Here is a 14,190-nt window from a genome sequence, read left to right as displayed (position 1 = left end):
AATAGTTTTGCTTGTCTGTAAAGTAAGCCAATGGGGCAATGCAGTGAACTGTACACAGCAGCATTTCCTATATTTGCAGATGTAAGCTTCAGCATATAACTTTTACCCATATAGTGGGGGCAGATGTAGATGTGTTATTAAGAATAGATAGCAGGTAGCAGGTGAGAAAAACAGCTAACAAACATCACTACTGTCAAATTAGACATCCATGGAGAAATACAGAAATGCTTAACAAAGCATGAAGAAAGAAGACATGTTTGTAGTCTTTAATCTTCTTTCAAAGCACTTGTGTACAGTATTTAAAAGTTACATTATTTCACAGTTAAACCCAAGACTACTTTTTTTACGTGACAGCAATGTTTAGAAAAACCCGCTCTATGTACAGTCAGTCATTCACATTTGACACTTTTCAAGCAAAGATATTTCTTTTCCTTTTAACTGTACATATACACATATACTACAACTGCAAGAGAAGATGATAAAAGCACATGTATACAAGTTTAAACAATCAGACCAGTGTTGAGTTAGTTGTGTTAGGTTGCTTTTTTGAAAAGCAGGTTTTACAGTGGTGTTAATTTTAGAACAAACTTGTCAGGGAAGCATTACGAAGTAAAAATCTTCCTTGTGTTCATGATTCCTTTTCATCATTAAATGAGAAATGGGTAGGTTCTGCTGTACAACTGACAGCATATGCAGTACTATTCATGGACCCTACAAGGTTTAAAACATGTCTACTGACATGTAAACTTGAGATTCAGTTGTGTAAAACAAACCTAAACACTGGGTTGTTAGTAGAGGAAAGGTTGGGTAACAGTAAATCTCAAGTTCTGGTCAATTTATGACCTCTCATTTCCCTGGTGATGGATCAGAATAGGCCATGTACATCAGATGTAATTATCAATAAAGAGATTCAAGGGGATCTTAACATGTGAATTAGAAGATGAAACAATAACAAAGCATGTCCGATCTTCCGGTTTCTTTGAACTGCTGAGGAATGGTGCTGAAAAAATACAACCACTCTGAAAGTCAATAGACCTATGGATGCAAGGACTGACCATCCATGATATGAACATTTTAGTTTGAACCCTATTTTGAGAGACTTTCTTTACAAACACAGGAGTAAAACAATCTAAACTTTTAGGTCCTGACTGGGTAGAACTATTGAACTATGCTGAAGCATAAAATATATTCAAGAATCAATATCATACATTTTATAATGCAGCTCACAAGATGCATATAGCAACATCAAATTGCCCTTTTAAGCAAAACATTTGTTTGAATTTGTACAGTACTCCATGTGAATTGCAGATAGCTCTTTTTTTTCTGAGGATGTAGAATATTCAAAATGGATGAAGTGGTAGACAGTTGTGCACAAATTTCAGGTACCCTTTTTGGCTAATGTGCACTACTTTTAAAACATTTGAAATGATATAACTTTATAAGTCAACCTTAAATAAAGGCAAAATTAAAAAACAAAATGCCATTCAGACACATATACCGTAATGCCTACCCAACTTCCCACTACATTAGACAGAGTCAACAAGTGGAGGGTTACACAAGTTAAAAGCAACATTGGGGCATGGGAAGATGTGCATCCAATGCCTAAATTGTGCCTTACGATGCAATTTTCATAGTAACTAACAACCTACAGGACTGGCTGCAACTCTGTTGACCGATAACATTGGGTGTGTTAATTATGAATGAATAGTCTATGACTGGGGAAAAAATACCATCACATTCCCTAAACATTAGTGCCAGTTATTTTGACCACAACCTTATGGCCCATGGTCAAACATAGTGCACTAAGTAGGGAATAGTGTGGCCTTTTAGAGTCAGCCTATTAAGTGGTCTCTTCATCCAGTTGTTTCTGCAGAAAAATACACAGATGTGCCCTGACTAATGTCAAAGCATCTTCAACATGCCTAACATCCTCTCAGAGACATCCTAATCCAAGAAAACATTTATCACTTAAATAGGTATAAAAACTGCAATCATTTTTAAAAGAAAATACATAGAAATATTATTACTTTGAAATGGAAAAATACAATGTGCATTATGTACAAGCAAAAAATAGTATCAGCACTTTGGTGACGATTGGTTTTTACCCATTACATGACCGTTGTGTCTTAAAGAACGTTTAGAACCAAGCAGCATGAACATTTTGAGGTACTATACTGAACTGGGTCACAGAGATTTTCAGATAAAGATACAGTTTCTTAAAAGGTGAAATGCTCACTGTCAAAGTTTTTTGTCCTCCAATCATAGGTTTCACCTTCACCTATTTTAGAGGCAGTTGCAATAATTCTAAAGCCAATTACTAAAAATCACTTTTCAAAGGGGAATCTGATGAACATGAATTGCTGGAATTTAATATGGGGTCAAGCCTGCTGCTACAGCCACATGAGTTAATATTTGAAGGGGAAAACATTTATTAATTTAATTTAAAAAACGACCCATCTTGCATCATGACCCAGGCCTTGAGCATTTCTCATCTATATGGCCCCAGGCTCAGAGTTTTAACTGGTCAACATTTTTAAAGGAAATGGTGAGGAAATACTCTAGGCCCTTATTGTAATGAGGATACAGTCCCATGAACCAAAATGACTGGTTACAGTAGGGGATTAGACTTTGTTTTCTTGAGGGAAGATGGGGGAAAAAAAGACAAATGTCCTCCTGTTTGTTACTGAGGTGACGTATGCAAGTGACACTAACCAATCAACCAGCAAATACAATCGGTGACAATATAGCCTACCATTAAACTAAAATAAACAATGGTGACTAAATCAACAAGCAAGCCCAGACAAGAGATACTATCTCTAATAAAAGGGCCCACACTTAATATTCCCAATCAGCTCGCAACACAGGAGACAAAGTTACAGAGTTGGTCCAAGTCTTCCCTGCTTCCAGCTACTTCTGATGGGCAGTAACAGAGCAGGGTGAAAAATGCTACTGGAATATTGCACTGAATTCATCATATTTTACAAGGTGTTCATTTGGTTGTTCCTAACAAAATCTTCTGTAGTGTTCAATAATTATTTTTGCATATTTGGCCAATTTGAAGGACCGGGGCTTATGGACTTTAGTCTTAATGAAAACATGAATGGCTGTGGGCTACTTTAGTGAGCTAGGCTGGGGTCTACCTTTTGAAGTGCTGCTATGGATATAGCTATGTGGAGTGTCTGTGGTGAGTCTACGGTAGTCCTTAACTACTGAATAACCCATGGGTTCTCAAAAGTTTCTTATGAGTTCTCACATAGTGAGTTCTAACATAGTACTATAGGTTCCCAGATGATTCTATAGGTTTCCAAAGGGGTTTTATGGGTTCCCAATATGTTGTATATGTTCTATGATTCCTCATAAGCTTGAGTTCGGAGTCTCTAGTAACTGGCGAATGAAATCCGCATGAAGCGTGGGCCGGGCTCACTTTCCTGCTAATCTCTAGGACATTCCTTAAGGACTTTTATTCAGGAAAGTTCAGAGCAGCAACCTCAGGCTTCATCTTGAAGTACTGGCTGAAGCGAAGGACTGCATAACTGAAACGAGAGCAATAAAAATAAATCAGCACAAATATCTCAAGTCTGTGACAAGACTTCAGGAAAAAAAATAAAAAGAGTAGTCATTCAGAATTTAGTTGACAATTTTGATTACAGAAACTCTAAATATGCTAGGACTGCAATGTCGAAGGTTCTCTCCCATCTTGGGGTAAAACCTATATTTGTTTTAAGGAACTTACCCCAGGAAATCAAAGTCAATGGTGGAGAACTCGGCCTGGATGAGAGCCCACAATCCCCAGAAGAAATGAGATGCCTGGAGAAGACAAATGAAAGGAACACAAAGTAAGTGTAGTAGTGATATTATATGAAGGTAGGTTTACACAGTCCTCCAAAAAGGGAAGGAAGGGTGTAGGCAAACCTGAATTAGTCTTTAATAACCATCATTGTTGTGCCTAACATGACAAAGGCCAAGATGACAGTCAACAATAAAGGCATACAGCAGGAACAGAACCAAGCCCTGGTAACCATTTACATACTGTATTGACAATAAACAGGCAAAAACAGATTTGGCCAACAAGTGTAGGACTACAGGTAGCCTAAACATTGAAGCACCCGGCCTGTCATTGAAAGGTTGCTAAATCGATTCCACAAGCCATGAGTTGAAAAATCTGACATTCTATCCTTGAGCGAGACATTTGATACTAAATGCTCCCCGAGCATCCAATGTGGTTGACCAATTCGTAGGTGTTAGGTTAAGAGCGAAAGTTTGTTGGACGTGCAACTGAAAACTCATACCGTTATGTTATTCGGCTGAGCGAACTCAGTTACAGTGGGGCAAAAATGTATTTAGTCAGCCACCAATTGTGAAAACCTCCTTCCATCAGCAAGGGCATTGAAGATGAAACGTGGTTGGGTCTTTCAGCATGACAATGATCCCAAACACACCGCCCGGGCCACGAAGGAGTAGCTTCGTAAGAAGCATTTCAAGGTCCTGGAGTGGCCTAGCCAGTCACCAGATCTCAACCACATAGAAAATCTTTGGAGGGAGTTGAAAGTCCACGTTGCCCAGTGACAGCCCCAAAACATCACTGCTCTAGAGGAGATCTGCATGGAGGAATGGGCCAAAATACCAGTAACAGTGTGTGAAAACCTTGTGAAGACTTACAGAAAACATTAAGTGTACCTATGATGAAAATTATTTTTGAGTGGGAGAACTTGCACAATTGGTGGCTGACTAAATCTTTTTTTCCCCACTGTATATCAAGGAGGATTCTAAAGAGTCACCCTACAACCAAATTGCTAAAGCAAGTTTATGCTTTTGTTTTCTTTATCCTATGGTTGGGCAACCCTACTCCCATGTATAACTAATGTACAAGTCATTATTCTTAGCCATTTTCAAAACATTTCTAAAAGAAACTTGCCTATGCGACATTGTAAAATTAGTATATTCCAGCGTCCTTTGATAGACGCCACGTAAAAGGGTTTTAACAGTGTTTAAAACCTATACAACATGTACAGGTCAGAATCTAAAGAAAAGGAAGGAGCAAACCCACCAGGGAGAAGCGGTTGACCTGAACGTAGAGCACCTCCACCTCTCGGTCCATCACCTCAGACCCTTGACCTTTGTGTTCTTTATAGGCCTCTAAGTAGGAGCGCAGCCACTGCATCTGGAAGTTCCGGTCAGGGTAGTGGCTGTAGTCCACTTCGTTCAGACCTACACACACACACACACAATGCTCTTTTGGATCTCCATGATCATCTTGAGAGCATACACGGTATGCATGGGAGTTGTTGGGAGTTAAACCCACGATCCTGTTGTTGGAAGCATAGGCAATGTGGCCTAAAGCGCATACACACAATTACCTGCAAATTCATTGAAGTGGTTCCCAATGTCATAGGCTTGGTAATTGTATCCAGCGTACTCGTAGTCAATGAACTTAACATTTTCTGAAAGGAGCAGACAGAGGAAAGTTTGTTTAGAACATGACAGATACCAGTCACATTATAAATGATAAAGTTGTGCATTATTAACCTATCATGAGCCCTCATTATCCTAAGTGGTGCCTGATGCCTGAGTGACCGTCTACATCACAAACAGACCTCTGGGGTTGAGGGGTAAGGGTTTGCATTTTGATTGAAAGTTAATAGCAGATGAGAATGTTTCAAACAGTTAATAATGTAATGTTCATGTTATTCAGAAAATAGAGAGGAAACAATTGATAAATAGACACAGCATAGAAAGACAGATAGACAATTTAAACAGTCTGCCATGCAGTTCAGAGCCTTGTTTCTGTTTAGCCAACACCTCTGGCTACCATGGTTGTCATGACCGTGGTTGTCATACTATGAAACTGTCAGGTGAATTGGTTTAGAAAGCAGATTCAGTTTTACACTGCCTCCAACCACCTCAAACTTTTAAGATCTCTGGGAAAAAGTAGAAAGCTGACAATCACAATATTGTGTTTCACTTTAACAATGCTGGACATTGTAGCTATTCTGCCAATATTAGGGCCACATTTTGGTGATTTTGGATCTAGTCATAATTCATAGTCCAAAAATAAAACAGCCCCAAGCAATTATGCAACAGGGAGGTGATCTTAAAATAATTTAAAGGGGCTGGTCATGTGACTGGAAATGTATTTTTCAATTCTGAAGCCACACAGAAGACAGTAATCAACTTTTTCCAGGCACTGACCTGATTGGATCTACAAACAAGTAAGCTTGCATAGACACTGTTGCACACAAAGGAATATGAAAGAAATAAAGCAAAGTGCAAATGCCCCCCTCCCCAAAAGAAGTAAGAATAGCTATATTAATTTCCATGGCAAGTTTATTGGTTCATCTGCAGTTATGGAACTTGCAGTGGAATTGTTTGGGGAAAAGGTCATGTGCTTAGAAAATGGCAGTGGAAAATGGAAAAAGATGAGCCATGCAGAAGGAATGCAGCATTGCATGGTCATGAGAGAGACCGATTATTAACCCCCAGCAAAGAAGCGGAGTAGTGCATGAGGTGATATCAACATACAAAGCCTTACCCCAAATATAACTTCAAGAGTTGATTTGGCTCTTTCCTGACATTAACACCCACTCAAATGCTAGGGACTTTATCAAGTTTTAGCATTTGAATTACAGCGCAGGTCTTATTCGTAAGTACATGTTTATGTCCAAATTCTGTGTGTTTATCTAGGCAGGGTGTGATCTATGTAAAGTGCATTTATCAGTGTTTTGGATGTGTGTTTCTGAAGTTGACTTGTGCTGGACTACAGAGTAAAGACACATGAGATGGTTACCGGGCGCCGTGCGGTCCTAGCGGGACACAACAGACCACGTCCAGTCAGTGGCTAGTAGCCCTGTACAGCAGACGAAAAGGTTTGGGCAAACTCACAGCCATCACACACACACACTCACACACAACCAAAACCACAGTCACACAGACTGCAGATGCTTCTGCCAACTTCCTCCACTTTTGGCCTCACACACTTCCCCCTTTTCACAACACACCCCTTCCAAGCTGTTCCCTGATTGGCCCACTTGGGACCCAATGGCCTGACACTTCGCTGCCCCTATGTAAATTAGAAGGCTTCCGGTTAAGCTCAGCACCTCAGGTTTGAGACTCAGAGGCTTTGAGCAGAATTTGACTGCATGTCTTGCTTGTTTGATCATCTGACCTAGATAAAGAACACAGGGGCCTTGAGGACACTTTTTTCCCACGGAATAAAACCAACTCTAACTGCACAAAGGGGAAGTCACAATCAGTTTCAACTGTCCATTTTTCCATTTCTCAGTTAGCAGATGCCCTAACCGAGAGAAACTGAGTAGCAAAAGCAATGCATTTTTTGTGTTAAGGAGATGAATGGTTTTGTTATTGTTGGAGGACAACGCTGTAACTGTCTGATTATTTTTATTACGGCTAGAGTTTGAAATTTCTCTCCACTCCCTCTCATAAAACAAACTCTGTCACAGAATAAGTGTGAGAGCAAGGTGTGGTCTATCTTAAATTTGGATAACAGTATGAAAAAGATCTAGCAAACACTTCAAGAGCTGTCAGTCAGAGACTGAAAAGGATGAGAGCAAAACAGCTAATTAAAAAGCAGCAGGAGAAGGAGCTAGCTAACACGGTGATAGATATTGTTCATTGTCTTTGTTTCAAGGCTACTGCGAGCATTTGGGGGGGACGGAAGTGTCTGGGAACAAGTTTACTGTCCGGGTGTATGGAGAGCTGGTAACTCCTACTGCTGTTCTGAAAGCTGGAACAGTGTGTGTGTCTGGCTGTGAAGCCTCCTTCCGGCTGGTCAGCCGCTTCAGTCTGTCACTCCTAGGAGAGAAAGGCTAGACACAAGGAGCTGTGAGATGGCCCCGCCCCTCGCCTGAAATCGGCGAAGGGGTAGACAGCTCCCCCCCCACCCTCCACGTCGTGTCAGGTCGCTCCCTGATCAGCATCAAGTAACTCAGCTCTTCTACTCCACCCTCCTTCCCTTAGTCACCCGTCACACCCTCATCTCCCTCCAGTAAGAACACAATTGATCACTTGGGCGGGTCAGGTCTGTATTGAATAACCAGTTCTCTGCAATACAAGTATAGCGTGTTCTCTCTGGCGGCCACTGGTACCCCAGGCAATCACAACCCAAGACAAGAACAACATTTCCAAAGAATCAAAAAATAAAATCAAAAAATGTATTGACGATGCTGTTAATCTGCTATGAAGCTACCTACCCTACCGCCCACTGCTGGCATGATATGGTGAAAGGATCTGGGATCTTTGATGGGCCATTAACTACACAAGGTAGACTAAGGCCAGGACCCTGTTCTGTAGGCTCAAAATGAGAGAAAACACTGGAAACAGATACCAAAACAAGCCTTTTTGACACATTTGAGTAGCTCATGCCGCCTCTGTTTCAGAATGTTCTCATTTTGTGCCTACTGAGCACTAATCAGGCCTTCCTGTGGTTTGTGGCTTGTACATGGGTATAGCGCCGTGCAGATCCGAAGTGCAGGGCCTCAATTCCATTCCAACTCGAGAACTAAATTCAAATTCAGTTAGCAAATTCTCCTCAACAGGATGTTCAGTGAATGGACAGAACTGGAATGGAATTGAGCCCCAAAAACTATGGTGCAGTAAATTAAATTGGTCCTACCTGTGACTGGCTAAAGGACACAGTGGACAGTGCAGTATATTTGGGCATGCACCGTGAGACTCACCTCCTTGCTGGTTATAGATGATGTTCTTACACAGCAGGTCGTTGTGGCATAGGACTACAGGAGAGCCCAACACAGAAAGGCTCTGCTGCATCCACACCATCTCCTCCCGGAGTTGCCTACGACTAGGGACCTCACTGTTTAACCTGGTGATGGGGGGTGGAGAGAGAGGAAGCGAGAGAGAACAGTGAAAGAATGAAAACAAAGAGGAAGTTGTTTTGAAGAAAGCTGTGTGGAAGAATGATATACTTTACATATGTACAGGAAAGAAGACAAATTAATAAGTAAATGGGTTTGAAATCTAATAGTATCTCATACTGAGCAAAAGGGAACATTGTAGCCTACCACATCTTTACTACAGACACTTTACAAAGATGGCTTTACTAATACCAGTATGGAACACTATCACACTGACCCCCACAAGAGAAGGTTTTGCATGACAGGAGGCTCCAATCTACATCTACACTACTTTCAATATCTCAGCAAACACAGCAATGCACCACCACACAATGTGTATGCCACATGCAGCTCCTTGACATCAGAACCTGGTTTAGCTACACCGCTCACCTCATATTCATCTCTGGGTCTTGGAAGAACTTAGGCACCAGGGAGAAGTACCTGCCCATTTTTAGCCACAAGTCTGACTGGGGCACCCATCCGTTGTGGGCATGGATGGCATGGTACTTAGCCAGCTGCCTCGCAATGAGTCTGAAGAAAAGAAAAATAATTGGGGATTTGATAGTATGGCCCAAACTCTAGAGACCAAGACTGTAAAACAGCAGTTTCATTGTGGGGCTTATCAACACGATTCAAGTCCATATTTAGTAAAGCATCCCAGAATCGACTTACAGAGCAACCTAACACCATCCTCAGAGCCAAAGGTACGGTACAGCCTAAGGGTGAGTCTATTTCTGTCCCAGATTTACCTGAGCTCACACACTTGGAGAATGAATGTACAGCCCTGGAGTCATTGAGCACTAGGTAAAAGAAATAACACCTTTGACATTGTCATGCTAACCGGGTCGCGTCTGTGTAATATGAGTGTGTTAGACAAGTTCATGTGACTATTGTCACCACAGGGAACAATGCTAACTGCTGAAATGCCAGACAAAGATCAAGTTACATTTCAGCGATGTGATTGAAAGTTGATCTGGAATCTATGGTTACAAAGAAGGAAAAAAACAAGTACAACCTCTAGCTGTGAATGTGACCTGCCTGACACTGCAGGGAAATGTGTTAAGGAAATGCCAGGGCACTGTGGTTAAGTCTAGGTATGGATACATTTGTGACATTAATTCAGAAAAGGGGTTTTAGTTTTTCAGCTGTAGCTGAATAAGACCTGGGAGAAGTGACCATAAAGTAGGGCATTGGTACTTTGGTTTTAGTGGAACATGGTAAAGATTCTGACCTGATGTATACATGCAGGGCTAATTTTGGCAGCCATTTTAGTCAGTCTTCTAAACCTCTGGACAACAAGCTATGTGAATGTGCATATATGGAAGTTAGAGACAGACTATGTATTTCTTATTTCATTGTCAGGGAAAATAAATGCCATGGCCCAAATGACAGACTAAGTCATTTGTCACATTTGAATATTAAAATAGTTTTAAATATCAAAAGGATTACTTTGCCTTCCCCTTCCATTGCACATGCATTTAGACAGCAACTATAGTAGGCATATTGTCCAGAAGCTGGACAACAGGGGAGGTTCAAGAAGTTGCAACGGTTGTGCTTTAGCAAACTCCTTTCACATTGTCACGAGAGTCATCGGCCAATAGCGGTTGATGTTGTACCTGTACATGAGCAGGCTGCGGATATTTTCGGGCTCCAGTGCCTGGCCTTGTAGGAACTCGTAGCAGAGGCCATTGTTAAAGGTACAGTAGAGGCGTGGAGCGCAGCGGTGTGCATGGAGCACCCGGAAACTCTTCACCTCATTTTCCCGGTCCACAAACAGCTCTGTCTTGTTGCCATAAATACGCACTAGGACGACATCCTGCATGATCCCATCCACGTAGCAGCCTAGCAGCTTATTTGTGATTCCATCGGTGAAGAACTAAAAGAATGAACCAAGAGAAATAAAAACACCAGAGACAGAAACAAAAGAATTTAAATTAAATTAAAAACACAATACAGCAATATGCTGGCATCATTACACCCAATGCATAATAAACAACACCATAAATATTTTTTTCAGGCACCATTCATTAACAGCTATGCAAACTTGTCTCATGTCCATACATAAAGGTTTCAATAAGGGTCGGGGCTACTGCTACCCAATTAATTTGTTATATAACCTGTATGTACTCACAGTAAGCCTGTATAGGCACTGTACGCTTCCTGTCAGGCAGCCTAGATCTTTCTGGAAATGTTTAAATGCAAATAGCCCAGCTAGTGATTTTCAATCAAGAATTTCTAACTCTAGATCTATGGTTCTTTTTATAGGTTATACATTTCACTTCTGATGGAAAAACAATGAAGGGGAAAAAGGGTCAGGGTTGTTGTTTGGGGCCCAGTGGTTGTTTGTAAACCCAATGGAGTTGAAGAATTCTAGGGGGCCATGCATTCCACCCCTTAATCGCATACACTATCAGGGATTGACCATGAGCACAGAGGCACGTTCGGAATTTTATTTTGCAGGAGTGAGCAATGGCTGGCATGTGCTGATTCCCTCATTTGTGACCATAGATAACTGCTGTGTTTACCTAGAGGACCCTCCCCCTTTTCTGTTTGAGCCACGAAACTGGGAGAGCACGTATTTCTTGCATGGTGAGTTTGGGAAAGTTCACTACGGAATAAACATTCTGTAATGATGAGTAAAGATCAGGCCAGTAGATTAAAAACTTGTGATGTAAATTACCTACTCCTCTTTGGGTTCACCACCTAAAGAGTTTGTCATTTAACCTAATCGCAAGCCCCATGGCCTCAGAAATTGTACTAACTTGTGAACTTTTCAGTCACATTGTGATCAGCTCCATTTGGAATGCTGAATTCCACCTGCGATGGCAGTTTAGGGGGCCTTAAATTGACCAAAAATCTCAATCCTTAGCCTATTATTCACTTCTTATTGATTACATTTAAGAGGTCTTTGACATGTTATGTTTAGAAATAATTGTAGTCTTCAAAGACATTACACTGTGGTTGGGAATATGGGTTATTTGATTAAATCCAAAGATTGATGATTGGGTCATCAGGGATGTAGTAGGTTTAGCAGTGCCTTTCCCCTGGTTAAGTTTGAAACCATGTGGGAGATGGAAATATACTAGTGAAGTCGTAAATACTGGATGCATTCACAAGCATTGGACTCGTTGAGGAATACACTAATTGCCTAATGGAAAAGCAGCTGTGTCAATCATTAACTAAAGGTACAGGACAGGTATGTGCGATTGAATGGCTCCTACTTTGGCAGAACATTCTAGTTTTTTTGTTTCCTTTACTCCCTTGGGTGGGTGTGGCAGATGAGTTATGGTATGAAGCACTAAGAAACAAAAGGGCAGCAGGCATGATGGCTGGGAAAGTAAATGAAGAATTGCACGTTTGAATCCCTGAGCCAATAATAATAATCTATCACGTGCAGTTGAACAATGCAGTGAACCCTAATTCCTTGAACTTGCTCTGTATTAGACCATCTGCTAAATTATCAAAATCTAAATGAAAGCTCAGGGACAAAAACAAAGTTAACACTTAATTACAGTTGGAGGGACAGTTAAGCTGATTTGTGTCCAATTGTATGTAGTGAATGGACAAATATGTAGCATTACTGTAGACAACACAAACAGGGCAAAAATAACTACTTTTACAAACCTCCTCTGGTTCCCATCATGGTTACATTGTAGACATATCTAATTCTGCAAGCCTGTTTCTTAAGCTTGAAAGATATTAATGGCACCCTTATTGCAGTTATTATAACCATGATACTAAATTGGCACCAGATTAAACGTATTAAATCAACAAGGTTTAGATGCCCGATGACACCAATACTATTCTGAATTGGATATTTAGTTTTCTACATCTGTTAGAGCATATCGCCGTAACAGCAAGCGGCCATTAAATTCGTAGTTTGTATTCATCACCATCGCGTCATGTCAATCGGCTGAATGCTACACTGTAGCTAGCAAGTTGACGCAGCTTCAATTTCAAAAGGCGCAACACACCCAGTTTCAGACTTATGTAATAGCTGCTTAGTAAGCAGCTTGCGACAGATGACGACTGTTGAGGTATCCTACGGTATACGTAGACCCTTGTTATAAATTAACACGTCGAATGTGAAAAATGTAATACCTTCATTTTGACCTCGGATGGTTTCCAGAGTGGTCTCAGTTCCTTGATCAGTCTCAGTGCACCAGATCTGTAATCGTTCTCGTCTAACGTGACATCTATTTTAGGAACAACGGGCGCCTCGTCGGGTACATGAATGTAGTTGGCCATAATAAAAAATCCTTGTATATTAACAACAACTTCACTGCTGGCAGCTGCAAATGCGTTTGTATGAAATATTGCTTGGGTTCCGAGGTAAAAAGGACTCTTCTTTCAACTGCGGCAACGCCTCTCAGAAAATCCCACCCAAAAAAAGAAAATGCCGTGCGGTGCATGCTGGGAAATACGTGACTAACACGCTGCCCACTGACGTCGACAATAAATCCCTTGGATCATATGATCGTTTGTCAGAGGCAGAATCCTGCGTCTGCTAGAATTCTGTAGCGTTTGTATGGATATGGTAACTTTTACGACATCAAAAGTCTTGGAACGCTTTCGTTGCACATCGATGTCAGACTCTGATTCACCTTCCATCGCCAAGTAGCCTTTACACAGGACCTGTAAAAGCCCATTCAGAATGTTACTTGATACTTGACTACTGTGTGACTAGAATACAGACAAAGGAAATTATAATGTCCAATAATACAACACAGATGTGAATACTTTTCAAATATGAGACACAATGTGATTGCCTAATCCCTCCCAACCACGCACATGCAGACAGACAGAATTTGTTACTGGACCCCAACTGCACCCCTTCCTGCACTTTCTGACACATGACACCCCACATTGAGAGAAGCCAGCACCTTCCAAGAAGCCCAGTCACTGTAGCGGTGGTGGGGAGGATCCACACCCACCAGTGTCCTAGGTGAGTGTGTGTGTGTGTGCGCGTGCGTGTGAGTCAAGGGATCAGGATGCGCAATCCTGCCACTCATGTGCTTCACAGACACACAGACACTATTTTCTTTCTTTTTCAGGTGTCCTGTTGTAAAAATTGTAAAAAAAATAAATGTAGGCTAGTTTTCAAATAATGCTTTTGACTAATTTAGTGTGATTTGAATTGAAACAGTAAATTTGACAACTTAAGATGAACAACTTAATTAGACTAAATATTGATGAAATTGATATTAATTGGGCTACAGATAATGTTTATGGAGTATTTTTTTCATTACTTTCAGATGGTTGAACATGCACCGGGTCAGTTTGATCTGGGTACATTATTGCTGTTCCTTACAGTTGAACATAA

General features: G+C 41.0%; 1 protein-coding gene across 1 annotated transcript; it reads right to left on the bottom strand.

The window, feature by feature from the left end:
* Positions 1–251: 251 nt before the first annotated feature.
* etnk1 (ethanolamine kinase 1) lies at positions 252–13,300 on the bottom strand. Its single transcript, XM_010867657.5, has 8 exons — positions 12,969–13,300; positions 10,484–10,743; positions 9,258–9,398; positions 8,694–8,836; positions 5,358–5,441; positions 5,048–5,208; positions 3,734–3,807; positions 252–3,533 (listed from the first exon to the last, which is right to left on the bottom strand). Exons 1-8 carry the CDS (start codon positions 13,113–13,115, stop codon positions 3,461–3,463), a joined length of 1,083 nt encoding a protein of 360 aa, XP_010865959.1. The 5' UTR covers positions 13,116–13,300; the 3' UTR covers positions 252–3,460.
* Positions 13,301–14,190: the final 890 nt, after the last annotated feature.

Source organism: Esox lucius, chromosome 23, assembly GCF_011004845.1.
Source record: "Esox lucius isolate fEsoLuc1 chromosome 23, fEsoLuc1.pri, whole genome shotgun sequence".
Lineage (NCBI taxonomy): Eukaryota > Metazoa > Chordata > Actinopteri > Esociformes > Esocidae > Esox > Esox lucius.
This window is presented reverse-complemented; position numbering and strand designations above follow the sequence as displayed.

Coding starts and splice junctions, on each gene's coding strand:
- etnk1 (XM_010867657.5), bottom strand. CDS start 13,115: ATGGCCAACTACATTCATGTACCCGACGAGGCGCCCGTTGTTCCTAAA. Junction 8,837..9,257: donor GACCCAGAGATGAATATGAG/GTGAGCGGTGTA, acceptor CCCCATCACCAG/GTTAAACAGTGAGGTCCCTA. Junction 5,442..8,693: donor CATCTATAACCAGCAAGGAG/GTGAGTCTCACG, acceptor TGCTCCTTTCAG/AAAATGTTAAGTTCATTGAC.